The 25,777-nt window shown below is 41.1% G+C and overlaps 2 protein-coding genes across 4 annotated transcripts in view; both read right to left on the bottom strand.

The window, feature by feature from the left end:
• Positions 1-316: 316 nt before the first annotated feature.
• pgm2 (phosphoglucomutase 2) lies at positions 317-5,841 on the bottom strand. The gene is made up of 13 exons (XM_079554262.1): positions 5,601-5,841; positions 4,346-4,513; positions 3,943-4,134; positions 3,530-3,613; positions 3,251-3,444; positions 2,991-3,180; positions 2,807-2,904; positions 2,108-2,288; positions 1,930-2,023; positions 1,555-1,684; positions 1,282-1,474; positions 783-916; positions 317-695 (listed from the first exon to the last, which is right to left on the bottom strand). The coding sequence occupies exons 1-13, from the start codon at positions 5,673-5,675 to the stop codon at positions 593-595; spliced, it is 1,836 nt and encodes a 611-aa protein (XP_079410388.1). The 5' UTR covers positions 5,676-5,841; the 3' UTR covers positions 317-592.
• A 1,148-nt stretch (positions 5,842-6,989) lies between these two features.
• The window catches only part of zcchc7 (zinc finger, CCHC domain containing 7), a 42,847-nt gene continuing 24,059 nt past the window's right edge, over positions 6,990-25,777 (bottom strand). For all 3 annotated transcript variants that reach the window (XM_079554182.1, XM_079554184.1, XM_079554183.1), the window contains exons 4-10: positions 19,509-19,558; positions 19,281-19,418; positions 19,023-19,193; positions 17,582-17,617; positions 8,956-9,051; positions 7,837-7,954; positions 6,990-7,748 (exon numbers count right to left, since the gene is read on the bottom strand). In XM_079554182.1, coding sequence (XP_079410308.1) covers positions 7,183-7,748; positions 7,837-7,954; positions 8,956-9,051; positions 17,582-17,617; positions 19,023-19,193; positions 19,281-19,418; positions 19,509-19,558 — 1,175 coding nt within the window. In that variant the 3' untranslated portion in view covers positions 6,990-7,182. The remainder of the gene's footprint in view (positions 7,749-7,836; positions 7,955-8,955; positions 9,052-17,581; positions 17,618-19,022; positions 19,194-19,280; positions 19,419-19,508; positions 19,559-25,777) is intronic.

Raw genomic sequence — 25,777 nt, forward strand, 5'->3', positions numbered from 1 at the left:
TGACAAGCGTCAGCCCAGGCTGCCTCTAGTTTGAGTTAAATTTAGACAGGCCCGTCTCTACCTCCCTCTTCTCCCCTCTGCATTTAGATGGGGCATGACAGGCGCATGCTGCTCGCATGCACAACAGGCTGCAAGCCAAAACTTATACGTGAACAGACACAAAATATGAACATTACAATTGATCGAATTGATTACATTTAGAAGTTTATTGTGAATATAACAGCAGGTTGACTGTGAAGAGCCACACAGTGGTTCTCAGAATACATATATTATATTCATATATATCTTAAAGTTAATTGATTTGTTGTTGTAACAATTGAGTTAAAAAATTACTTGCTTAATTTACATTAAATGTTTCTTTTAAAATTGAAATGCCACATACATGGGAATGATAACAGGAATGACTCATCACACAGATACTGTATCTGTGTATCTACATAGCTATTCCCAACAATAAAAGGTCCATCTGCTGGGAATTGTTTCATTACACATTAAATGAATCAGTACAATGAAAAAGCACCATGAAAAGGTATCATGGAAATGCAGAGTGTTGGTCCTGCACGACAGGTTCAGTTCAGAAATCCAGTATGTGCTACTCTGGCTTTGGCTGCAGTTTATTCTTCTGTGGCTGGAAGAAATGTTCAACGATGGCTTCAACCAGCTCGTCCAGCTCTTTGTTCAGACTAGTCACATCACTGATTTTAGGACAGAAACAAAGAACATCCAAATATTAACCAAATACATTGATTGTGTAAAATTTCCAGGTCTCTCTGATGTATTACCTGAGTCCAGGAGCAGCGCACAGTTCTGTGTAGTATTTAATTTTAGGCTCAGTGCCACTGGTTCTCATTGTGGCAACTCCGCCATTGGAAAATGTAAAAGTAATCATCTGACTTGAGCGAGAGGTGGGCAGAACCTGGGAATTGACAATGAAGACAGAATCAAAAGAGCTGCACTTTACTTTACAGTGCTGTAATATAACGGTGATAGTATTAGTATTAGTATAGTATAGGATAATACATTTTACAGACCTATTTCCATATTACCAAGATACAGAGTTTGGTTATGATTAGTCAAATAAACATGAATGCAAATTAGGTTTGTGTTTTTCCATCCCATTACCAAGCTATTACTGTTCTATAAAGTGAAATGCTACCAATTAATGTCTTAAACAAACAAATACTAAACAAGCTGCTGTGTGTGTGTGCCATTAGGAACGATATGTGTCCTGTAATCCTGATTTCAAATACACTCTGCATCCCTAATGTTTTTTACACTTACAGCTTTGTTATCAGGCTGGTTGCTGTCATAGCCAGTCGTCAGGTCTCTCACAGCAGTGATTGAGAAGCGATCACACGCAGAAGGGTAGGAATCCTTTTGTCCACTATAGTTTCTTAAGCGCTCAAACAGACTGCGGATAACATCTTGATCGTGGCAGATGAAGTAGGAGTTCTTACTTATGTGATATCCATAGCTGTGAGAAATAGGCAGCAATAATAGTACGATTAAGTACAATTTGTCACGTGTTGTTTATCTGTTTATGGTATTACTTACTCATTAAAGACAGTTGTGAGTTGTTGAGAAAGAGTTGTGTTTTTGGTTGAAAGATAAGAAATCATCTCGCCTGCTATTGCTGCGGCACTCACTCCATCCTTGTCCAATACTGAAGGACTACACATATAGCCTGTAAAAGAAAAACACACACGTGCATGTTTACTCCAGCTGCTGAGGTCACTCAGATAGGAATGATGCGTGAAGCTAATTAAAGCATCATAATCCCGTTGAAAGGAAACTATCTGAACAATGTGATTGTCATAGCTTGAATTACGGTTGTGCTGAAATAGATCGCACTAACAAAAGAATTTGCAAAGTATTTTGTGTCTGAATGAAGTAACCCACTATAACCACAGACACAGTTCAGTGACATACCTATGGCCTCTTCAAATGCAAACAAAACGGTCTTTCCCTGATCTAAAAGATCTCTGGCTCTGTTGCCCATCCACTTGAACCCAGTAAGCGTTTCCTGCAATCAAAATTAGGACTAGGTTTCATTTAATCCGTTCCATTTTGGTTTTGACTTTGAAGGAAAAATAATAATTTAAAAAACCTCAAAATGGAATCCCTCCTTCACAGCTATGGCCCGCAGGATTTTAGATGAGACGGTGCTCGACAGCATGTAGATGTTTTTCACTGCACACGCATCAGTGTTCTGCTGTTTCCAGCAATGAAGCATCCACCAACCCAGCAAGGCGCCCAGTTCATTTCCAGTGAATACACGCCACGACCCACTGACAGAAAAAACAACAAAAAATGTTTATTACATTAAAAGCAAACTTTTTAGATCGTTTTATCATAGTGCCTTGTGGTTCCGGGTCTTAGCAGTTCTGTTTTTTCCAGATTTAAATGCCGTTTAAACAGAAAATACTGCTCTGTACCGCTGGTCATACTTGAGATATGGCTTGCACCCGGTGTAGACATAATTTTGTCAAAATCTAAATAAATTATAGTCCTCAATTGATTTTGATCTAAAGCAGATGGTACTTGGAAGGCCAAATATTTTATGAGGAAAATGTCCATGATCCATAGCTATACATAATCAAATGTTTATTTGTTTTATTTCTGCAATTTGTGCAAAAATATCCATGTCCTTTGTTCATATTATCAAAGAAGCAGTGTTTCAAATAAGCACAAATAAAAAACGTTATTCATTCCAATCATTCCAGCCACAGCCAACTCATTTACGAATCATTGTTCTGTGATTAATTAATGTGTTTTCCTTTTTTTTTTTTATACCAAGCACACACACCTCTCCTGCTTCTCAGCCATCGCCAGCCGGTCAGCATCAGGATCATTGGCTAAAACTACTGTCGCACCCTCTTTCTCAGCAAGGGCAAATGAAAGGGTCTAGAAAAGACAAACACGCAGCATATCAACACAAACTTAAGACTTAAGATATGATGTCAAAATGCCATTGAGGTGTGTGGACATACCAGGACTCCCTCTCCCTCCTCTGGGTTGGGATATTTCACAGTGGGAAATTCCGGATCTGGGTTTTTTTGCTCTTCTACAGCATATGGAGGGTGAAGTTCAAAGGCTTTGAATGCTTCTTGGACAAATATATGGCCAACTCCATGCACAGACGTGTGAACAATTTTCACCTCAGAACTCTTGTTAATCTCTCTGCCATAAAAATACATATCTTTGATTTAGCACCTTATAATAAATGCTAAAAGTTGATTTGGATAAGCACCTGTGGCAACAATGTTTCTGGATAGCTTTGAAGTAATCCGTGTAGATATTCTTGTAGGGATTTTTTAGTAAAGAGCTTTTCAGCGCTTCTTCTATGTTCCACGATTCCGGCCAAGGCTCAAGGTTTTCCTCAATGGCCTTGGAGATTCCTTTGTCATGAGGAGATATAATTTGGGCACCATTTTCCCAGTAAACCTAAATGTGGGAGCAATCATGAGATATCTAATATTAACGGCAACAACATGTACAAATATTAGCTACAAAGCAATAAGCAGGTTACCTTATATCCATTATCCTGTTTGGGATTGTGAGAGGCCGTCACCATTATACCAGCACACAGGCCCAGATGTGAGACAGTAAACGGCTATGGCAACACAAATACATGAATTATAAATTATAGATGCAAACATTGTACAAACAGTGAGTTGCTACTCTACTAATAGTTATTAAGTCAACAGGCTATAGATATACATCAAGTCTTCCATATGGTTAACCCCATGTACACCTGGTCAATAATACAAGTGTTATGCAACATGTACAGAGAAGTGTTTTGTTAAATGGAATTTGCCCTGCAGTTTATGTCCACTCACACACAGATGAAAAGTTTTAGTGTTGAGCAATGGACAAAATGAAAGTCATTCTTTTTGAAAAAGAAAGGAAGAAGTTTCTGTTATCATTTATTTGACTACTCACCACAAATGGGGTAGGGGTAATGTCAGAGAACAGGTGCACAGGCACCCCTCGACTGATGAACACAGCAGCAGCTAGACTGGCAAAGCGTTTACTACTTCCACCACTGGGAGGATGAGCCCGGGCATCGTAACCAATCACTACACCTCGCTCCTTGAGGTTCTCAAAGCTCACCTCGAGGTACTGACAGAAACCCTGCAACACAATGACATACAATTTGAAACAGAAACAAAAGTGATACAAAAAGTGGTACAACAAGTGATTATCTGCCATCTCAGATAATCAGCAGCATCACGTATGATTTGTGTGTTATACACATTATCCGTCACAGACAAGAATGTGCAATGGCATGACTTCACATGTGACTCCTACGCCTAATTTAGCAAAAGAAAGGCAATTTACCAACCTGTGTGGTCTGGATAATAGTGAGGTCATTCATACGGGATACGCCAGGGCCCATGGCTGCCCTCAGTCCGGCTGTACCAAACTCCATTCGAGAGGAAAAACATTTCTTGAGTGCCTCCACATCCCCTTGATCAACCATCTCCTGAATCATGGCTGCAGTCTTGGGATTCTAAAATTCACAACGTTCACATTATATTTGATCAGAAATTGTTCTTAGCTAGGGCCAAGTCGTCCCATACGGCAAATCCTGTCTGAGCCACCAAAAAGCAGAGTCAATTTAATTATCCAAGCACAAATAATCAGATTCCCTGGTTCAATGTGACCTGATTGGTGGCATTGCCTGTCTATTTAAGGCTTATGAATGACTTTGTGTGTCGTGGTCAGATGTCCGTAGAGGGGGGTAATACTCAGTTACATTTACAACTTTTTGGAGTAATTGTGCTCTTGGAGTCTTACAATATGGTACGTTTTACTTGTACTTGAGTAATATCATAATGAAGTATCCCTTACTTGAGTAAAAAAAAACGTTGCTCGTTCCACAGTGAGTAAGTCTGAGTAAGTATGTGGCAAGAGCTTCATGTGACGCATAAAATAGACGTACTTTATTCTTCTGAATTTATTTTGGTATTCTTTATATTCTGTGTCTCATCATTTGTTTATTTGTTTATTTATCAGGATCCCCATTGGCTGTACCCATGGACCAGCTAGTCTTCCTTGGGACCCATTTAAGTCACTACTGAATCGTAAATCAGACTTCTTCCCTCAAAAAATACAATACTCAACATTTCCCCCAGGTACTTTTTTTTTCTCTTACTTGAGTAATTATTTTTGGTCACTATTCTTTCTTCTACTTGTGTACAATTTTCTCAAATTTTCTCTACTTAATATTTTAGCTACTCTAACCACCTTTGGATGTACCTTTTGTTATGGATAATTCACTCCAGAAGAGACATGAGCACAAAATACAGGCACAATACAACCATAAACTGCCCTCATTAAGTCATTTGATGATGCACTGAAGTGAGACTAGTGTAACTCAGGTGAACTTTTGCACCAAAGTTTAAAAAACTCAAACCTGAACCATCTTACTTGTTTACATGAAAAGATTAAGATAAAAACAAAACACAACAAGATAATGGACCAGCAGTAAGTCTACATATCGAGGTACAACACAGGATGTCTGGGTGATCGTCATCATAGTTGTCACGGCGCTCTTCCTGCAGACTCACTGCTAACGTGAACCATGGGCTGCTAACCTTGTCATGCAGGAGCCATTGCTTCACAGCTGAGTCCAGTCCGCTGTCGCCGATGGTGGAGGCGCCGGTTTCCATCTTTGTTCCGAAGCCTTGTCACTCTACAGCCAGACGAGGACAACACGAAAAACACTACTCTCGGATATACGGCTAGTAATGTGTAAATGATCCGCGTTGTGTTGAGTTGTATACACTTCCACTTTCACACTGGCTCCTGGGCGGAGTTTCTAGCGGAGTTTGCACGCTGTGTCACGTGCGTCACGTGATGCCTTCACGTACCGTCTCAAAATTGTATTAAGGCGAGACTCTGCAGGTGAATATGGAACATTTTTAAATGTACAGATATCAGTTTGAAACTTTTGCTGTAGATTACTGGCATAAATGTGAGGAAAAAAATATATTGCAAGGTTTCTGTCATTTTATGTTTTCATGTAAAAACAAGGCGTTTTATGCCTAAAAATGCCCAAAATTTCCCATCTTTTTGAGCTACGTTCAAATTTATGGTTTTATTTTATTGATAAATAAGTTACCGAGACTTTTTCAGAGGCGATTTTGCAAAACTTGTTTTGTTTTTAGAAAATGTGAAGTCTTTAGGTGATACTGACGTTGAGATAATGCATTTTGAGAAAAAGACACTTGAAATTACGTTTTCCTATGTAAATCTATTGGGAAACATTGAATCAGTGCAATCTTTTAAACAAGTTATTGTGAAGATTAGGTATATTTTTTTGTTTCCAGGTGAAAGCGTGTATGTTCAGAGACCAATCTGGCCCAAAACCTGAAAAAAATTAGTTTTGCCTGTAGTCTCTCCCCTTATTCTACACATCGGGCTCATGTGTAATGTGTTAAGCATTTTTCATTCTAATCTACCGTCTATGCACTAAACACATAAACAGTGGTTTACTGGAGGGCCAGTTAATTAACTATATATATGGTTAATTATTATCAATATTTAGTCTGCAATCACCATATGTGAATTATGTAAATTAATACAATTCTTACAAGATATTTTTGCTGCTGAGTGGGCTTTACAGGATAGAGGTGTCTAAAGTCCCTCTAATTTCTGGTGGTCCTCATGTTTCAGATTAAACCTCTCTTAAATGTACCTGGTAGGATGTTTCAATGCACTGACCACCAATCTTTGGCCCTCCACGGGAAACACTTCAATATGGACACCCCGGTCGTAGGAGCTTTGATTCTATCCAACATGCTGGACTGTGGGAATTGGGAAATGTATTATAAAGACTAATACCTCCCAGATGTAAATAGAAAACGCGCCCATGTATTGGAAACATTTTTTATTTAGTTTGCAATAAATTAATACAGAGTTAATTCACGCCATGGGGCATAATTTGGACAAAACAGTCTAAACAACACATTTTATCATTTCAGTTGACAATCGACTGACACTTTAAATGTTAATTAGACAGTAGACCTATAATGTAACGAATTCAATCTGATCAAAAACCAATGGGCAAACACCATATTAATTTATCATTTAAAAATATTAATTTCCAAATGCGAGTTGTCATTAGTCAGACTACTTAAGTTATGAGCTAACTAATGTAAGCAAAATTCTTCTCCTTCAAAATCTTTTTTGTTTCCTTTGCTTGATAAGAAATAGGTTTTCATCTGTTGGGTATGTTTTGTCTACCACATTTTTGTTTGCATTCTTCTTTGCTCTTTTTTTCTTTCGCCATTCTTGAATCTTGCCTTTTGCACTCCCAGAGGAAAAGCGCTGCTTGTCATTGGTCCAGCAAAGTGATCGGCCATTTTTCTTCATTTTTTTGCTCTTTTTCTTCCTCTCTACCTCCTCACCCTGCCCTCCAAATCTGGGAAAGTCATCCTCTTCATCTATAACTACTACAGCATTTGGTGCAAAGTCTCTTCTTGACTGTGGGACTGGTCTCTTGGGCTTCCATGGTTTTTCCAGAGAGACCACATTGCGGTTACTATGCTTGCTTGTTTTGGATACCGAATCCGAGGTATCAAAAAATATATGTTTAGATGAGGGGAGGTCACTTTTATAGCTTTGGCGTGGTGTATACCGAGGGTTGCCTTTGTAATGGATGATTTTTTGTTTCTTCTTTGGTGGTCCTGAGGTCGAAGGGGATTCTGGAACATATGGAATGAGACCACTTCTTTCCAGATCTTCAAGAAAATCAGGAAGGATAATAAGGAACATTATGTCATTCATAAAAAAATGTATGCTAATATAATCTTAATTTTGATGATTTACCTTGAACCTTTAGCTTCATTTTATGTTCTCTGCATTTGATTTCCTGTAAGCTGTCATAGTGATTTAGAACAGGCGTGGAGGGGAAGCTTCCTTTGAACATCCTCTGTCTGGAACATTGCTGAAAACACACACAAAATTATTCTTTCCAGGATAAGTGAGAAAGTCGTAATTTAGGGGAACTGTGCAATTAATAGTTATTTTTTTAAATCACATTTTGTATACACCAGTTAACCCTGTAGTTTAGACCTATACAGAGAGATTTAGAGATCCTTTTTCCCGGGTCCTGCAGGTGCACACTGTCATTGTGTCCTTGGGCAAGACACTTCACGCACCTTGCCTCCAGTGTACACTGCGTACACTGGTGTATGAATGAGAGAGTGAATGGATCAATCAATCAATCAAAACTTTATTTATAAAGCGCTTTTCATACAGAGTTGTAACACAAAGTGCTTTACAGATTAAAAGCAGTTCCCGCCCACCCAACCACCCACTCTTCCAAACAGACAACACTGCTCTCCCCACCCCCCTCCCCATAGCCACACACACACACGCAGCCACACACACACACACACGCAGCCACACACACACCCATACACGATGAAATAATGGACGTAGTGCTGAGTCTGGGTACAGATGAACCAGGTAAGGAAATGCCATGAGTGCCATGAGTGATTCCTTGATGTAAAGCTTTGGATAAAAGCGCTATATAAGTTAAAACCATTTATCCTTTTATCTATGCTTTTGTAATGCACTTAGTTTATGTATTTGTCTTGTTTAATAGTGTAAACTTATGGCATGATTTAGTACAACTGAAGTCTATTTTAGACCTGGTTTAGTCCTGGTCTGATCTTGGTCTAGGCCTGGTGGTATTTGGAAGGTCAAATATTTTTCAGGTTGTACTTAGGTTGTGTCAAACATGAAACACAAATGTAATTACTCTCTTATCCAGCTCTTATTTAGATTCATCAGTTCATTTCAAACACATTTGTAAACACAATTTAAGAGATCCCACAGTAAAGAGAAACACATTGTGCAGATTCTGATTATAATTCAAAAGGAAATAGAGAATGGGCATTCAGCACACATTTCATTACAGCCTAAAATAGTGCAATCACTCACATGTCCAAAATGTCCTTTGTTGCTACAGTTATAGCAGTATGCAGGAGTCCGTCCCGGGTCTTTTCCTTTGCGTTTTATGGGAGGCCCAGTCTCAGTCTAAAGAAAAAAGGAGAAAGGTGTCAGCAGAAAGCTAATAGAACCCATTATTTCACCCTAATTTCTCCCCCATCTCACTCCTCTCATGTCATTCCCCTGCTGTCTAATGAAATGGGATGCTGTGTATTGTATGCCGAATACAGCAGCGATATCAACCACTGATTACAGGGCCTATAGTCACAGGCCTGTAATGACCCAGTATGATAAGTAACCTTTATGTATGTGCATGTGCGTGTATGTGTGTGTATGTGTGTGTGTGCGTTGGACACTGGGCCCTGTCCCCTTTGGGCCAGTGTTCTAAAAGCCTTCCATGCTCCAGTGCTTCCAGCAAATATACACTGATAAAGAAAGAGAGGGCTGGCCAAAGCCCATTTAGGTGTAATGTCTCTCACTCGCACATGCACACCTAATGCTATTCCCAAAGCCCAGCCTTGATTCCAAGATTACACATCATTTGCGCTCTCGTCATTTCTTAAACATAGCTACCCTCTGCTGCTCTTCCTCAGTGTCCCTTTCTCCAACCCACGTTTAGCGCCCGCACTTGTTTTCCCCCGTTCCCTCTCTCTCTTTTCCGCTTGAGTAATTCCGCAGCCGAAAGGATGAATGCTATTAGGGCGTCGCGTCATTATCGGGTCAGGCCGGCCAGGGCCCATCTCCATCACAAAGGCCAGGAGATCACAGACCTCTTGTGAGTGCAGTCGCATACACAGGCATACACACATGCGCACACACACACAGCTGCACACCCCAAGGAGATCACAGTCCCCATCTCAACAGCCCCCCGCCACCCAAACCTCCACTATACCAGCTCCTCTTCCCATTCATCTCTCATGTAAATTGGCTGTTGGTCTGCCTCCCCCTGACCTTGGGCTTGTGTTATCTCTGCATGCTCTGATCCAACACACAGACACAACCAATGAAAGGGTAAAAGAGGAGTAATGAAATCTCCTCCTATTCACTGCTCAACCTGTGACTGACTGAGTCCAACCCTCCTTGAGCATTTGCATTTGAGAAAAGAAGATCGGCCTTATATGATATTAATTAACTTCATGACCCTTCACCTTGCTCATTCACGGTCTAATTTGATACTCTCATCATATCAGGGGAATCTAAATAGCTAGCATCGTATCTATTAAGTGTCTAATTTGTCTCTATGTTAATTCCTCGGCAAAATGGCATTGGCTTCAAAACAAAATACATGCTTTATATTCAGCTGACAATAGATCTTTTTCATGTCCTTTTGTTGACTAGAGACACTTATACTAACAGCAATGCCTTCAAGTGCTGCCCTTTGTTTTATAAAATAAATCATATTCTCCTAAATGAATTAAACACAGCTTTGCAGGGCTTAACATCTGCTGAAAGAAATGGTGTGATCTACTTTGCAGAGCCGCATGGTTCGTGGGAAACTACTACCGTACTAGCATCTTAAAAAGACGTCTATTGTATTTAGGTCTGTGTCTTCCTCCCCTGACTGAACACAGGTGTTGAACTTGAGATGTGAGCCTCTCCCACTGCCAGCTGATATGACAAGCAGAGCTCCACTTTGGGATACTTCGACTTGGACAAAAAGGTGTGCGGCGTGAAAGAGTGCAGAAGGGTATATGAAAAGGTCCCCAGGGCTTGGCTACGTTCAAACAGACAAACACACAAGGCGGCACTATTCCCACACAGTTGTCCCAACATGTCCACCCTGTTCCTCTAAGCCATGCTCTCCTCTGCTCCATGCCTTGGCTGCTGGTGGCAAAGCTGTGATAATCCTTAGGCCAACACAAAGCTCGGACTGTTACCAGCTACAATCTGAAGGAACACACACAGACATTTATCAAACTCAATCCGAGAAGCAAACAGGCTTGTACCGTGTGTGTGTGTGTGTGTGTGTTTGCAAGTGTGGGGGCCAGCAGCACTGTTTTGCATATGTTATTGCAGCAGTGGGGAGAGGTTTGCATATGTTACTGGACCCACAGGGGAGCAGCTCGGCATGCTTTATCATAGAAAACACAACTACTAGGCTCAGCCTCATACCAAAACAAACAGGCCTCCCGCACGTGTGCAACATGCCAGTATGTACATAAACTGCCAAGCTAATTAGACTGTTGCAAATTAGCTAGATTGAATGCCTATAAGGTGAACATCTTCTCATCAAAGAGTAACGTAAAGGAAAACAAAGACAACAGTCTTAATTCTCTTAACATGTGGGATTTTGAAGTGTGCATTTTAGAAAATCAATTACTTATTAGATGTGTTATAACAAGCAAATTCATGTTTTAATGTTACTGTAAGTGAGGATTCAAATGATTTCCAATAAAACAGATGTGCCCCTGGTTGTCTGCATAGTCCCTGGCCTTTCAAAAGACTCGCACCTTCATAACCTGTTTGTGTGGCTGTAGTGGACAAACAGCCTCTTTTGCTTGTTTTGAGCACATGAGGGGAAATCGAATCACCAGAATCACCAGAATCACCAGAATCACCAGAATCACCCAGAATCAGGGAGAACATTCACTCTTCACACACAGTGTGTGACATTGTGATGAGGGAGCAAATACCTCTGCGGCCACCCCCAGAGGAAGAAAATCTTTTCGGGGAACAACTAAACGTAATCTGGTCAAACCGTGACAAGCGGAACGGTGGATACAAGCTAATCTATTCAAGTCTAGGCCCAAGTTAAAAGTCAGGCTCACTGCAGAATTCATTTGGCACATTTTAGAACATTTAATTAGCAGCAATGACATATGGACAGCATGAAATAGGGATTTACTCGCAATACTGTAAGATGGACAGATCTTTTGCCCTGGTAAAATCCCAATTTTACATCTGTACCAACCTCACAAACATACCAGGCTTTCTAGACGCACAAGCACAAAGAAGTGAGAAGTCTGAAGTTCTCTGATAACACAGCGCCTGTGTGTGTGGAGGAGCCCGGCAGACTATTGTGTACACTCCTGCGGTTCGCATTACGGTACAGAACAACCACAAACTCGTCTCAAAAAGTGACAAAAAAATAAATAAATACATTTGGGCCACACTTTGATGCAGGTTAACGCAGAACTTGTAATTTCACAAAATTACTAGTGCAAGGTCAGTGTTTCCAATATCACAACTTGCAAGTGTGAACAATATTTTTGTCACTTTGAAAAAACGTGTTTGGCCAAAAAATAATAATAATGAAAATACAAATACAAATACTACTTAATACTAGCTCTTTGAGGGACCAATGTGAAGCGTTCCTAACTACCAGGGAAGCTGATGCTTAACTACAATAATGAATGAATAATAATTAACCCATATTTGGCCCTCAAGCCCCCAAGTAAGTAAGCACCCGGAAACAATGAAATGGTTTGTTCACAATACACTCGTGAAAAAAGTGTGGTTAAACATGTAGGACCAACCCCTTTGGTGGCTCCCTTCTCTCTACAAAACCTTATTTCTAACCAATGAATATACCTATGCCCCCCAATCCGCAATTTAAGGTAGAAATACAGCTGTCAAATCGGGAGTAGATTTTAGATCAATAATCAATGCAAAAACAAATAAAAGCTTCGTAGGTCAGCGTGACCGAAAAGATGCAGCAATAAATGTGTTAAAGAGTGAGACAGTGTGCGGGAGTGCGCCGTCTGCACCTGTCGCATCCTGGGTGTGCGGAGTCTTCCTCAGCAAAGATCCATTATCAATGAAAAAGTAATTTTAATGAAGGGATGTCAATTTGTAAAACCTAAATTTTTGAAACATCATGATTCATCGCAAACCAATCTGTAGATTTACAATCACAGTGTAAAGTATAGTCATTATACATAGATGAAAACATAGGAAAAAGAATAGCACACCGTCAACTAAAATGTATTTACAAAGATCCCATCAGGGGATTGGAGACTCCTCCTAAAACCCAGTGAAAAGTGCTGTAGTTTTCTGCTCACCCACTAGAGGCTGCTGTAAGCCCACTCTCTGTAAACTCTATACCGCTGTGAAGCGGATGTGAGACTCTCTGCTAAAGATATTTCCCTTGTGTTTACTATGGGCACACACACACGTGCACATACATTATATCACAGTATCAATGCATTTCTTTCAACCACCAAAGTTGCTTCTACGAATGGGCAATTTTTTAGGTGAAAGGAATTCTTGAAAATGAGAAAATCCATCTGTATCTAATGGTCTAATATGGTCAAGTTGATTAATGTTTCATCCACACAACTTTTCAACAAGTCACAATGTGGTAAGAGAAAACAGTTGAACTGCGGGCGACAAAAAACAATTTGTTCAACTAAAATTAAACTTGTCATTTGACTGTTTACAAAGTTGAAGAAATTCTTAACATTGGGTTCTGCTTCTCTGGAATCACAGCTGGACATAGATGGTCCAAATATACTGTATGACCAAATGAGGATTTTAGTGTTTTCATGATGCATTTTATACTAAAACACTGAAATACTCTCCTTTTCAGACACACAGTCGAGTCTTCAAATAATTTAAAAAAAGAACAAACTTTTAAAAATAATGAAAAAATTCTAATAAGAAATTCTAAGTATAATCTAATATATATATTTTTTTCTATATTTATTATCCCTTTTAAGGATTAGGTCTTTATAGGTGCAAACTCAATAAGACTGACATTTTTGCTTCTTAAGTGCCCTAGAAGTCCTGCAAGTTGAGGAAATAAAAGAGACAAGACAGGCTTAACGAGTATAATGTGAATTAGGAATGCCCCATGGAGAAAGACAGAGGGGGCCAAAGAAATTTGGTATAAAAAGGTAAAAGGGTGGAAGGTAAGACCCGAGAAATGGGCAGCGAGGTGGGGAAGACTTTGGAACAGGATTTTATTCCCGTGACGAACAAAAAGGTGAAAGGAAAAGTTTTTTTTTTCTTTTCACTTTGCCCTAAGGACATGACACACATAGATTTGCACCCCTTACCTTTCCCCGGGGAAGAGATCAATGCATGCACTAATACAGGCATGAAACGAAAATCCACTCTATACAAGAGCTAACACACATACCAGAGCCTGGCCAGAGCAACGATCGATAAACACACACATACACACACACGCGCAGGTGTCACTGCTGCTATGGACAGAGGGGCCAATCAAGGCTTACAGCGATATACCTGAACCAATCAGAACTCATGCCTAAATACGGGTTTCGCTGCCGGCTTTCCTTGCTAACTGTTGCCAGTAGAGCATGTGTTGGATACAAGATAAAAATGTAAGCACATAACACTATGAAACATTTAAGAAACATTAGGATCATCTTTGACCATTCTGAGATTGGAAAGGGACTCTCAGTGACTCTCAAATTGGACTTGCATATTTTTTTATTTATCTTTGTTCTTTTTTTTATTTATAGTAATATCTATTTAATACAGCTACACTGATTTTCAAATGATCCTGGAAAAAACAAAAACAAATGAACAATTGAGCTCCGAGTCCCAGTTCTGTTGTATAAAACTAACTTGCAAATATTTGCAGAGCCTTCTCTTTAGATGCTGACAAACTACATACATTTGAACTTTGCACTACAACAAGCAGACAATATAGTACACAAGGGATTGGTATGAAACTCCAATTGCTGCCTGTGGGACAGAGGCCTGCAATTCTATCAACAGTCAGCCAGCGGCACTCTGCTCCCAGATCACACAGGGCTTAGGGAGAAGTGACTGCTGCTCATGCATTTATGAATGATCTTTACATGCAGTGATGTACAGACAGGAGGTCACTCAACCTGCACTGTGGCCTTTACTGATGCCCCTCCATCCATGTCAGCCCCCCAGGCGTCACCCCACATCCACAGTTGACACTTTGGTGCATTTGGGTTACACAAAAATTGAAACTTAATTCCATTAAATTAGACTATATTATTAATGAGAACGAACAAACCTGCAGAGTCAGCATTTTAGTTTTCACTACCTATATCAGTGGCACAAAATACTCTATAAAAAGCTCCCCACAAAAGAAATAATCGCAAAGTTGATATGTTTGAAACATTCACTATAAAAATGTTAATAGTTTCATACCAAGAAAAGGCCAAATCAGCAGTACAGATGTGATAATGAAATTACACTCAGTTGGTGAGACTGTGTGAGACAGAAAAACATTATGAATAAACCAGAAACATTATGGAAATATTGCATTTATGAAATTCCCACCAAAACTGTTTTGGACACAGGTGAAAACGTGAGGGCTTACATTTTGCTCTTTTACCACTCTATACATTTGCTGAAATGGGTGAGTGTGTGTGTGTGTGTGTGTGTGTGTGTGTGTGTGTCAGTAAAGCCCCAGGGCTTTGAGGTCTATACTGTGTGGTTTAGAGGAGTTTGTTAGTGGAGGCCAGGTGCAGGAGACACACACCCTCAGATAAACGGACCAAGCACACACTCACACACATGGAGAAATGGAGCCGGTAGCTGGGAGGTCTGACAGAATGCCTTTTCACACCTGGCTGAGCCCAGCGGAAGGTGACAGAGTCACATCTCCCAAAGCGAACACACACACAGCCGCTCACATTGGGGAGTTCAGGGTCATAAGCAGCATCATGAATAAAATGAGCCCATCTTAAACAGGAGGACCCTGTGTACAGTGTTTGTGTGTGCAGGCCCCTAACCCCCATGCCAGTTTGGATGTGTAATGACCTTCTGTTCACAGTGCTTAAATGGCTTAAATACTTCAATTAGACCTAGGTCACAATCTTCCACCCGTTAAAGCACGCCATCACACACATACTAACTCAACAACCCTGAACTGAACTAAACAGTACAAGGTCCACAGAACAAGGAGCTCTCCCCAAGTGAAAGCAGAAATGTCACTAGTTTGATCAAATGCACTGTTGTGACATAATAACTAATTGCCTGTATAGAAAAGTGTCAGTTCTCTGTACATTTGTTTTTTATCCACAACAAAATCAGCTATTATTTTAATGCATGGTGCTGTTGTTGGTCCATTTTGCCCTCTCCTGAGGTTTGGGTGCCTAAAGTACCTCTTCCTCCTATCCTAAATCGGCATCAGTGCTGGAACTTCTGCCCCGCTTCCTCCTCTGTTGTGCACTCTCCCGCTGTGCTATCCGAGCGCTAACGATGCTGCCTTTTCATTAGACAGCCCCTGCTAATTAATCTCCATAGAGAAGAGTGACAGACCTCCCCCAACACAGACACACACAGAAGTGCACACTACGATATATGCATGCACACACTCTTCTTCCTCGCTCTCTCACTGCCTTGTCCCGTGTGGCGTTGGCAGCCCATTTCATGCTTTATCACGTCTTTTAATTGACAAACAAGCTGCTCTTTTCTCTTAGGCTGAGGTCTATATCACCCCCTCTGCTCAGACACACACATGCACGCAATAAGGAGCCATGAAAAGTTGTTCCAGATTTCAGGAAAGACACAAATAAGCAAATGTCTCCCCATTGACATATGGCCCATGTGGTGTCACACTTTTCTACTCTTTGACATACTGTCATATTCTCCCACACAGATGTCACTTGTGCACTTAGGTTGAAAATGATACAAAAAGCACAAGGTTGCCATCACTTCTGGCACTGTCCTAATCCCATGTGTTGTGTTTGCCTCCATGGTTCAGTCTTCTGCTACAGGGCAGAGTCAATACCAGTCATAACTAACTTATTGATTTGCAGCAATCATGTCGTCTATCATAATGCTTAAGGTAAAACACTGGCTTTTCCAATCTCTTTGGTTTTTTGCCTACTTTTAAAGTTAATCCTATTCCTGGAGAAGTACCAGCTTCCTTCTCAGCAAAACTTCAGAGAGCCTCCTGGATGAGAATTAAAATGTCTTCAGTTCAAAACAACCAACTTTTATAAAACATTTGTACTTTGAAAACGGATAAGGTTGCAAATAGTTAAACACTAACAATCTTTTTACTATCCTAATTGAAATAAATATGGATATAATAATGTGACTGCATATGCAATGCTCAAGTCCTACTTTGGATTGTAAGGTTTAGAATATTATTGCTCTGATGAGACACATTCTGCATGAAAAGATTTAAAAGTGTCACAGGCTGGAAGTGCGGGCTGCTGGCTTAGCGCCCTCCACCCTTCACCTTCTTTTACAAATTCTCAACTTTTAATTGGGACTTTGTGCACAACTTCTTACATTCACTGAGAACTAACTAAATGTGACCCAGTTATTTATATGCAACTATTACCTTGAAGAGTTTGAGAAAACAACTGATTTTTCTATATTATGTGGTTTAATTATGTAATGTGTTTTCAAGGTACATTGATCGAGAATTAGTTAAACTATTTTAATATTTTTTCCTGATGTCAACTTTTTTTGTTGCCTTTATTAATTCAGAGTTGCCACAGTGACCCACCGACTCCATTTGGTAGGTTTAAAAAACTGAACTATTAGTCCGGGGATAATTGTGTGTGAGTGGAGAGGTTTGAACAGTGCATCTTCAAGTTGGAGAGTTCAACACCAATGATCCTCATAAACATAAGTCTAAAGTGTTCATATGTAGTTTTAGCACTGGGAGTGAAACATTTAATGAGAGCATTTTAATAAAGTCAGCAATACTCACAGTTAAATGGTACTGTCTCCAGACTTCGGGACAGGCCTGGAAAAGAAAAAGAAAAGTTACCAGTAGTTGACAGAACAAGCCTTCATACCGACTACAGAAAGGCAGGTCAGACAATGGCAAAGGGCACAGTTTAACCATGTGACTTCTGCTCCTCTAATTTCTAACCTGCCCAGTGGCTAGTGTTTCTTTGCAGTAAACCAGTCGGCCAAAAAGGCTGTAAGTAAAGCAGGCACTGTCATTCTGTACCGGTGTATCCAAAGCATTATCTCCGGAGCTTCGCCACGCTGTTCTTAAGCGTTACGACATCCTTCCCCGACTGCCGTCACTTCCCACTGGGAAATTGAAAATGCCGCAGTCGCCGCAGGCAACAAGATTCATCTACTTACACACCTACTGAGTGAGACTGAAATGCGAGGAGAGGATTTAGCCCTCACTGTAAACTCCACAGCCTTTTACTTACTGGGGTTGTATTCCCTGAACTAAGTCCTGTGCAGATTTGCATGATAATGAGAATTGGCTTTGCATTAGAAAGTTAAGTGTTGCCTGTACAGTGAGTTAGACAATTTGCTTCATCTCTTCAGTTTTTGACACAGTTTTTTCCCCATCATCTACCCCCTCCATAGCCACGTCCGCCTGTTAGCTGGTTCCCTCCAGACCAGCGGGCGAGTGTGTTGTTGTCGAGGGCGACAGGCGAGGCGAGCGACATACTCGCGCTCCGTCAACCGTCTGTCTTTAATGAGAGACACAGAAAGGCCCAGGGGACAGAGACCTGACTCTGTCTCTGCAACACACACGCTCATCATTTGTTGGAGAATGAGAAATTTATGCATTCCAACAAGGAGGTAATTACAATGGCCAACAAATACAAACACAAAACTTTGTCATTAAAAACAATATGCAAATCAGTAGAAAAAGCATGGGGATTGAGAAGGTGAGAGAGGACCTATGTGGCCAGGTCTCCCCTCTCTGCTGTTCACCTGGTTACTCATCCATTACACACAGCACAGAACATGACTGACGTGAGCCAGCAGTCGAGCTGGAGGGAGGCACAGAAAAACACAAGGCGCTCCGTATACTGCAAGTGTCAATGGGCAGGGTAATGAACGCTGAAAAGGGATAATTGTCATTGATGGTCATTAGACTGACCTTTCACTTATGCACATGCAGACATGATGCCAAAGACATAACTAAGCTGTAATTGCTGAAGTGTATCAATTAATGTGAACAGCAGTGCGTGTTGACCCACTATCACGATGAGGGGACAAAATCATGTACAAAAATAAAAGATTAAACACAAAAATTCAACTGGAATGTGACTGATGGACATATAAGCACAGGTGGAAAGTTCTATTTATTTGCTTTATTGTGCGTCAGCTCAGTGCAGGAGTGCGAGGCACCACTTTCTACCACTCCGTGCAATCAGGTGGTGATGTTAACTCACATCATAGTAGTGTCCAGTCATGCCGCAGCGGTGGCACTTCTTGTGCCAGTAGGACCTCTCACTGCAGGGGATCTCCTCATGCCCCGGAAGTCCACAGTTGTAGCAGTGCTTAAAGGGACACTGGATCGCCATGTGGCCCACAGTGGCACAAAGGAAGCATGGCGGGAATTTCTTCAACACAACAAAACACAAGTTCATACCGTACACAGTATATTCAATCTGTATTTAAAGCAATGTTTGTTTTCAAAGTGGATTTACTTTGGGTTCAGGGCAGTTCTTGGACAGATGTCCGGTCTTGTCGCAATTTCTACAGTGAACGTTTTTGTCAGTATAATATCGGCTCGTCACCCTCGGCACTGCAGCCCTTACATTCTTAGCTTTATTGAAGATCTGGGCCTAAAACACACACATACACACACAATGAATGTGCCGTCATAGATTACAACAAATGATTGTATTGATATAAAAAAAAAAAAAAACACTAACCTTTCTGTCTTTGTCAGAGATCAACCACCGGCCACCATGTTCTTCAATATCTGGAAAACAGAAATATACAAATTGGAACAAAAATTGAAATCATGAATTAGTGCTGCTGTTGTAATGCTGTCACTTCTGACTAGGATTTGTTATGTTTTGCTTATGAAGTGATTTCTTTAAAGAACTTTGAATATTGACACTATAGAAATGATGAAGAATTGTGCACCCCGAGGAGTATGTTCATCTTCCTGTAAGGGAACACAGAAACTGCCACTGAGCAGCACAGCACATCTGTACGAGAGTGGCACTAACAGTGCCCTGAGGGAGTCCACTCTCTTCAGGCCCACAAAACTGTAACTGACATCCACAAAGTGGAACACACACAAATGCACAGACGCACGACACATGTACTCAACATAAATTATGTCATGTGGCATGACCCTCACAGCACACATGCAGGCACCCTCACATCGACCTCTGTGATTAGCTGCTTGACAGTCTTTAGCCTTTGGACAAACACACAGCCTTGAGCCATAATCAAATATTACACTCTCTTTTCCACCTTCCAATCTTCCTGTTCACAAACTCCCTCTATCCTCAACCTTTTTAAAATTCTCTATAGCCCACTTCTACAGCTCTTACTGTAATCCCATGTTTTTGCTAATGCAGCTGCAACAGAGATGATCACTCGACTTCTTTCTGCCATGACCTTCCATTAAAACAGTGATGTGAACACTGATTTTTTCATTGACATCATTAATCCCAGTTGCTCTAAAATTGTGTTTTGCCAGTAATATAGACACCTCGGTGAAAAGACGAGTTACTGTAGATCCTTACTAAGTTTTTAATCGACTGATATTGAGCACTGTCAGGGCTCCAGAGCGCTGAAAAGTTGATGTGTAGAATAGTTCATACATTGGACTTTTGTCATCACGACAGCTATGAAAAAAGGCTGCCTTGCTCTCCTCTCTCTTTTGGACAGAGCGCCCAAAACTGGCTTCAAGCTGCTAAAACCAATGCACTCCTTCACATTGACCTCTCAGGCACAATTATTCTGGTGACCCCAGAAAACATATTTACTTTGACAGAATTATGTCAAAGTAATTATGAAAAAATTATGAAATTTGGCATAAAATATACTGCCATGATGATGATAATAAATGTAAATAGTAAAATCATTATTGGGCCTGTTTTTTCATTTCATTAAAAAAGTAAAAAATATTAACAAAAATAATAATAATAAAAAAAATAGCATTTTATGGAGCTTTTCCCTATGCTGCATTTTGTCCCAGTTTGAAAAAAATCACTTTCTTTGTGTACATTTAAAACATATCCAGTTTATGAGCATTAACACAAGATTCACTTGATTTGTTTTGGATATAGTTTGTTTTGGGCTTAATGTGAAGCTAATGAATTTGAGTTTTCTATTTACAGTGGGAGGAATGTGTGAATTGGTCAGTTTAGCGTTCACACACATTTTCCTCCCACTGCACATGTGAGTCCACACTTTTTTTGTATCTCTTTATAAAATATTTATTTAATATTATCATCTAGGATATTTTACACCATTACTTTAATAATAAAGTGCATGAGTGGATGATCTGAACTCAGAAGCCGGAGGTTATTGTGGTCACAGAACCAAAAGAGGTCAAGTTGAAACAAAAGGTTAGAAACTTGTAATTTAACACCTCTGCTCTGAGTCAGTTCAGCATCAAATGGCATCTCCCTGCTGTGCATTGAACGCAAAGCGCAACCTGAAAGTGCTTTCTGATTTCAACATGTCAGTCATTATTTGACAGAGATTTACATGACAAAAAAATGTTTCTGTAACTTTACTTATGTCTAAAACAGCAGCCCAGTTTAAGCCTTTAGGCCTGTAAGAGTCCATTATTAGTCCTTTTTTTTCCGGAGGGCCCCAAAGTACCGTCCGTCACCCACCGGGAATCGCCCCGACTCTCCCGATTACCCAGCAGGCCACTGATCAGAGACCAAGTGGGGAATTCTATTGGAGCCTGAATGAGGTCTGATGGTGCGGATTGGTGCAGCTGTCAGCCTGCCCCAAAGGCAGTTGTGGCAACATAGCGTATTACCACCCGTGTTGCTGAAAAATGTTCTCCTGTGAAGCCCTTTGAGTGACTTGTGCTTGTGACAAATATAATTCCCTTCCTCTTTCCTATGTGCTTGCAATGTGTTTTATCATTGCACAGTGCAGTACTGTTACTGAGACTGTGCCAAATGCTGCACCAACCAAGCTGTTCCGGAAGAGGATGATTTGCAGAAGGGAGGGCATTTTACATAAACTTATCAGCATGGGCATGAAGCTGTCATTAAAATGAATTATAAACAATATTTATGAGCATGCAGTAAGCCCGTAGCATAGTGTTTGGTACAGTTATGGCTTTGGCAACCATAATGGGCTGAAAAAAGGTGTCTGCAGTCCCCCGATATAAAGAATGACATCAACAAGCAACATCAGGTTAATGTTGAGTGTTTGAGAACACAGTCGGCATTAGTGACTCTACCAAAGTCATTCCCAAAGCGGTTCCCAAGGGGGACTCCGCATAAAGAACAGGAAGCTTTCCCTTAATCTAAGGCCCCCCCTCCATCTTCCCAACACAGACAAATAAAGGGTGAAGCTCTTTGTCACGGGCCAGAAATCAAACACATGTGCGGAGGGGTCCAGGAGAGGAAGAGTCAAGGGTTGGGGGGGGGCTGTTGTCTGTATGCTGGCTCAAAATATGCTAATCAACCTGGAGGCCCTGCTCAAACCCACACCATTAGAGCTGCTCGATCACAGCCCTGCGGATCTGAAGAAGACGGAAGCCCAATAAGCAGATGGTGGCAGACTCAAGAGAGGCCTCCGCCATGTTGAGGGCAGCGGTTTGTTCTACTGATCCACGCCTTGAGGAAAAGAGCTGACGGATGTGATTCCAAAAAAAGAATAAAAATACTTATGTCTTAAATTATTCAAATATAGCAAATTATGAGTTTGTTCACGATGATTGTGATATTGCTGAACATAACCACATCTCTCCTTTGCAGGGTAGAGTGGGCAGTGGTGCAGAAGGGGGGACACTGAAACAGAGGGAGGACAGATCAGGGGAGAGAAGGCGACAGATGCTACCTGTCTGTCTCGTAGGTATACTGATTACTCCAATATGAGGAGAGGGAGGAGGCAGCTTGCCAGTTCATCAGAGCTAGCACAACATAACCAATGCACTAATACTGAATGTGTATGGGTGTGTGTGCGTGTGTGGGTGAGTATGTGTTCCCCTTCTTCCAGTGAGAACAGAACGGAAGTGTATGTGTGGCTAATGAACCATGAACACCCGGCTCTCTAGGGGTGGCACACACACACACAAAGGCAAAGCCAGTGAATATTAAGGGACCATCCATCTCATGGGACGGCCAGTGGGTTACATCTGATAACCAGAGGACGAGGACGCACACCCTTCCATCGACTTGGCACCTGCCAACCAACCTGTTACCATGGTACCTGCTGAGAAGTTACTGCAACTGCCATATTGACACAAGGTCTACGTTGGGCATTACACACGTTTATTTTACTAAAGAGGTCAGCTCCAAGAAATCATCTTTTCAATTCAGAGTTTATTTGTCAAAAAGCAAAATTCTTCCCAATTCACACCAAACATACTAGTTTTCAATTACAATTAATGACATGGTGAGCACAAGCAAAACTGATCAGAGCTGGGATGGAACTGCCAAGGCTCCATTTCATTAATGGCTGCATGTGGCGGTCAACTACTATTGTGGCCACAGCTGCCTTGAGGTAGACTCTCAGAAGCAAGGCTGCCAATATGCACCACTGACCCCACAAACCACCACCAACCACCCCCACACCACATTTAAATAGGCAAAGTGAGTTAAGAGTCTTGCCCATGGGCAAAATTCCTCATCCTCACACTTGCTCTACCGCCCAAGCCACTACCGGCTTTAAGCACATTTATTCATCGACTGTCTTCAGTGAAGCATTTAGTAAAGCCAATATTCATATGCAACTCACCGATACCTTCCTTGTTCTGATTACCGCATGATCATCCTCATACATGCAACAGCACATTTACAGCCTTCAATAAAAACACAAATAAAAGTTCTTTGCAAACACAACAGCAATTTCACCTCATCAATAACAAACAGAAGGCACACACTGAGTGAGGGGTACGACTCTCTTATGGCACAGGACCTAAAAGAATGTATGTACATATTTTGTATTTGCACAAGGAAGTCTGTAAAATATCTGCGCACTCCGATAAACCCTTGCTATAATGTGGTCACTGACTTCAAAACTCCTGAGCTGACAAAGCAGGAAAAGTCGAAAGAGTTGTCCAGAATTGTGCCCAAATACCTAAATATATCCACTTGCTCTACTTCCTGCCCGGAAGGAGTGGTTTGAACACCAGGTCTGATTGGTCCAGTTTTGTTTGGCTAAGAAAACATAGACATTGCATAACTGATGTTAACAGTATTTTCAGGTCAGCAAGCTAATTTAATAATTTGACAAAAAACATTATCTTTTTTGTAACTGAATGATAGCATTTTTACCTTGCTTTATAGCCAGACATAATTTACTCTACAGAGGAACTGAGGAGAGGACAAACACTAACTCACTGCTATAATAAATACAATTGTTTGCTTGTGGTTTTTGGATCGAAACTTCTGAATATTGGCTGAAATATAAATCTTATCTCACTCCTCTCCCCGCACGACGTGCATGTGCATTTACAAGCTGTTATCCCTATGACATCAAAGCCCCAGCCTGGCCCGCCTCACATCTATCCCTCTTTTCCTGTCCCAACACTTAAACAGGCATCCCAGGCCAGCCCGCCCATTGTACCGCGCTGTTGACTAGACCCATTAACACACTAACGCGCATATACACCCTGACACCAACACAAAATAGGAGAAAGAGAGAGGCCTTGCCCCCCCAAATGGAGGCTATGTTTGATACTGAAGCGACAGGGCCAGATTAGCAACACTATACATGACAATGGTGAGGGTGGGCGGAGTGTGCAGGCCTTATGTGTATATGTGTCCATCCGTGTGTGTACAGGGGGGAAAAGTGCTCCCATTGTACTATCACCTCTTGCCCTCTGCAAGGTTAAACACACCAAAATGGTTGGCACACAGACCCCTCAGCTTTTCTGTGCCCTTTTGTGGGCTTTAAAAAAGTCTGGTCAAGGGTGTAAAACACAAAAGCTGAAAGGGGATGGGAAGAGGGATGAACATGAACCATTAGAGGAAGACAGAGGGGCTGAGAGCGAAACGCAGGGAAGAAAAGCCAACTTTCGTAATCTTGAACCCTATAGACGACAACAGAAAAGAGGACGAAACAATTCAAACTACAACAGTGACTCAGATAGTGATTTAAAAAAAAATATATTTTATAAATTTAATAAAGGGAAACCTAGTACAGGGAATAAATTAATAGATTCAAGGTTCGAGGAGGCAACTGTCCAGTCACTTCTGATATTTTCAAAGTTACTAGTATACACAGTGTTTAACATCGGTGTCCAAAGAGCCAAAACGCTGAATTTGGCCATGTTCTAAATGCACAGACCTCAGAAAATAAATTATATTTAGATTGAAGCAATACTTGAAAATGTGTGGTACTGTTAATGTGGGGCACGTTCCAAGTTTATCCGAGCCAACCCACTCTTAATTATAGCCAGACTTCAGCTAGTCAACAGTTCTTCAAAACAGCATCTGGGCATGGGATAAACTCTTATTCCAAGTACAAGACTAATCACAACCTCACTTTTTAAATAGGGTATTGTCCTGGCACACAGCTGAATCTTTCAGATTGGCCATAATACATATTACCCCTTTACCCCCATATACACCCCCTGAGACACAATGTCACTTTCTTCATTTCTACTTAGCCTCTCCGACTTTCTGCTGGCAGCCAGGGCAGGGCAGGTGGCCAACCCTGTCAGTCATGGCACTTTTGCCACGTGGCAGCATCACAGATACCAATTACCACACAGCAGGGGCGCGGCCTGGCAACCGCATGGCAACCGCATGGTCCAATCAGGCTACATATCAACAGGGACCAAATCGGGCCAAAAAAAAAAGTGTGTGGTGTTTGTGTGTAAGCAACTTGTCCAAAACCGAGACAGGTAGCATTGTGCCGCTTTAATATCCGCTATCTTCTGGGTAAAAGATTCCCAACTCTAAAGCAAACTGAATCCCTCTCTATCGGACAATCAAACTGCTTGTTATTAAATGCACAATCGTGACTCATGACCAGCTCTCACTAG

This window comes from Gobius niger (assembly GCF_951799975.1).
Source record: "Gobius niger genome assembly, chromosome: 3".
NCBI classification, from domain to species: Eukaryota; Metazoa; Chordata; class Actinopteri; order Gobiiformes; family Gobiidae; genus Gobius; species Gobius niger.

Excerpts from the sequence above, each read along its gene's own strand:
- pgm2 (XM_079554262.1), bottom strand. The coding sequence starts at position 5,675 with ATGGAAACCGGCGCCTCCACCATCGGCGACAGCGGACTGGACTCAGCT. Across the intron at positions 3,445-3,529 it reads AACAGGATAATGGATATAAG|GTTTACTGGGAAAATGGTGC; the intron begins GTAACCTGCTTA and ends TCCCACATTTAG. Across the intron at positions 696-782 it reads TGCGCTGCTCCTGGACTCAG|TGATGTGACTAGTCTGAACA; the intron begins GTAATACATCAG and ends TCCTAAAATCAG.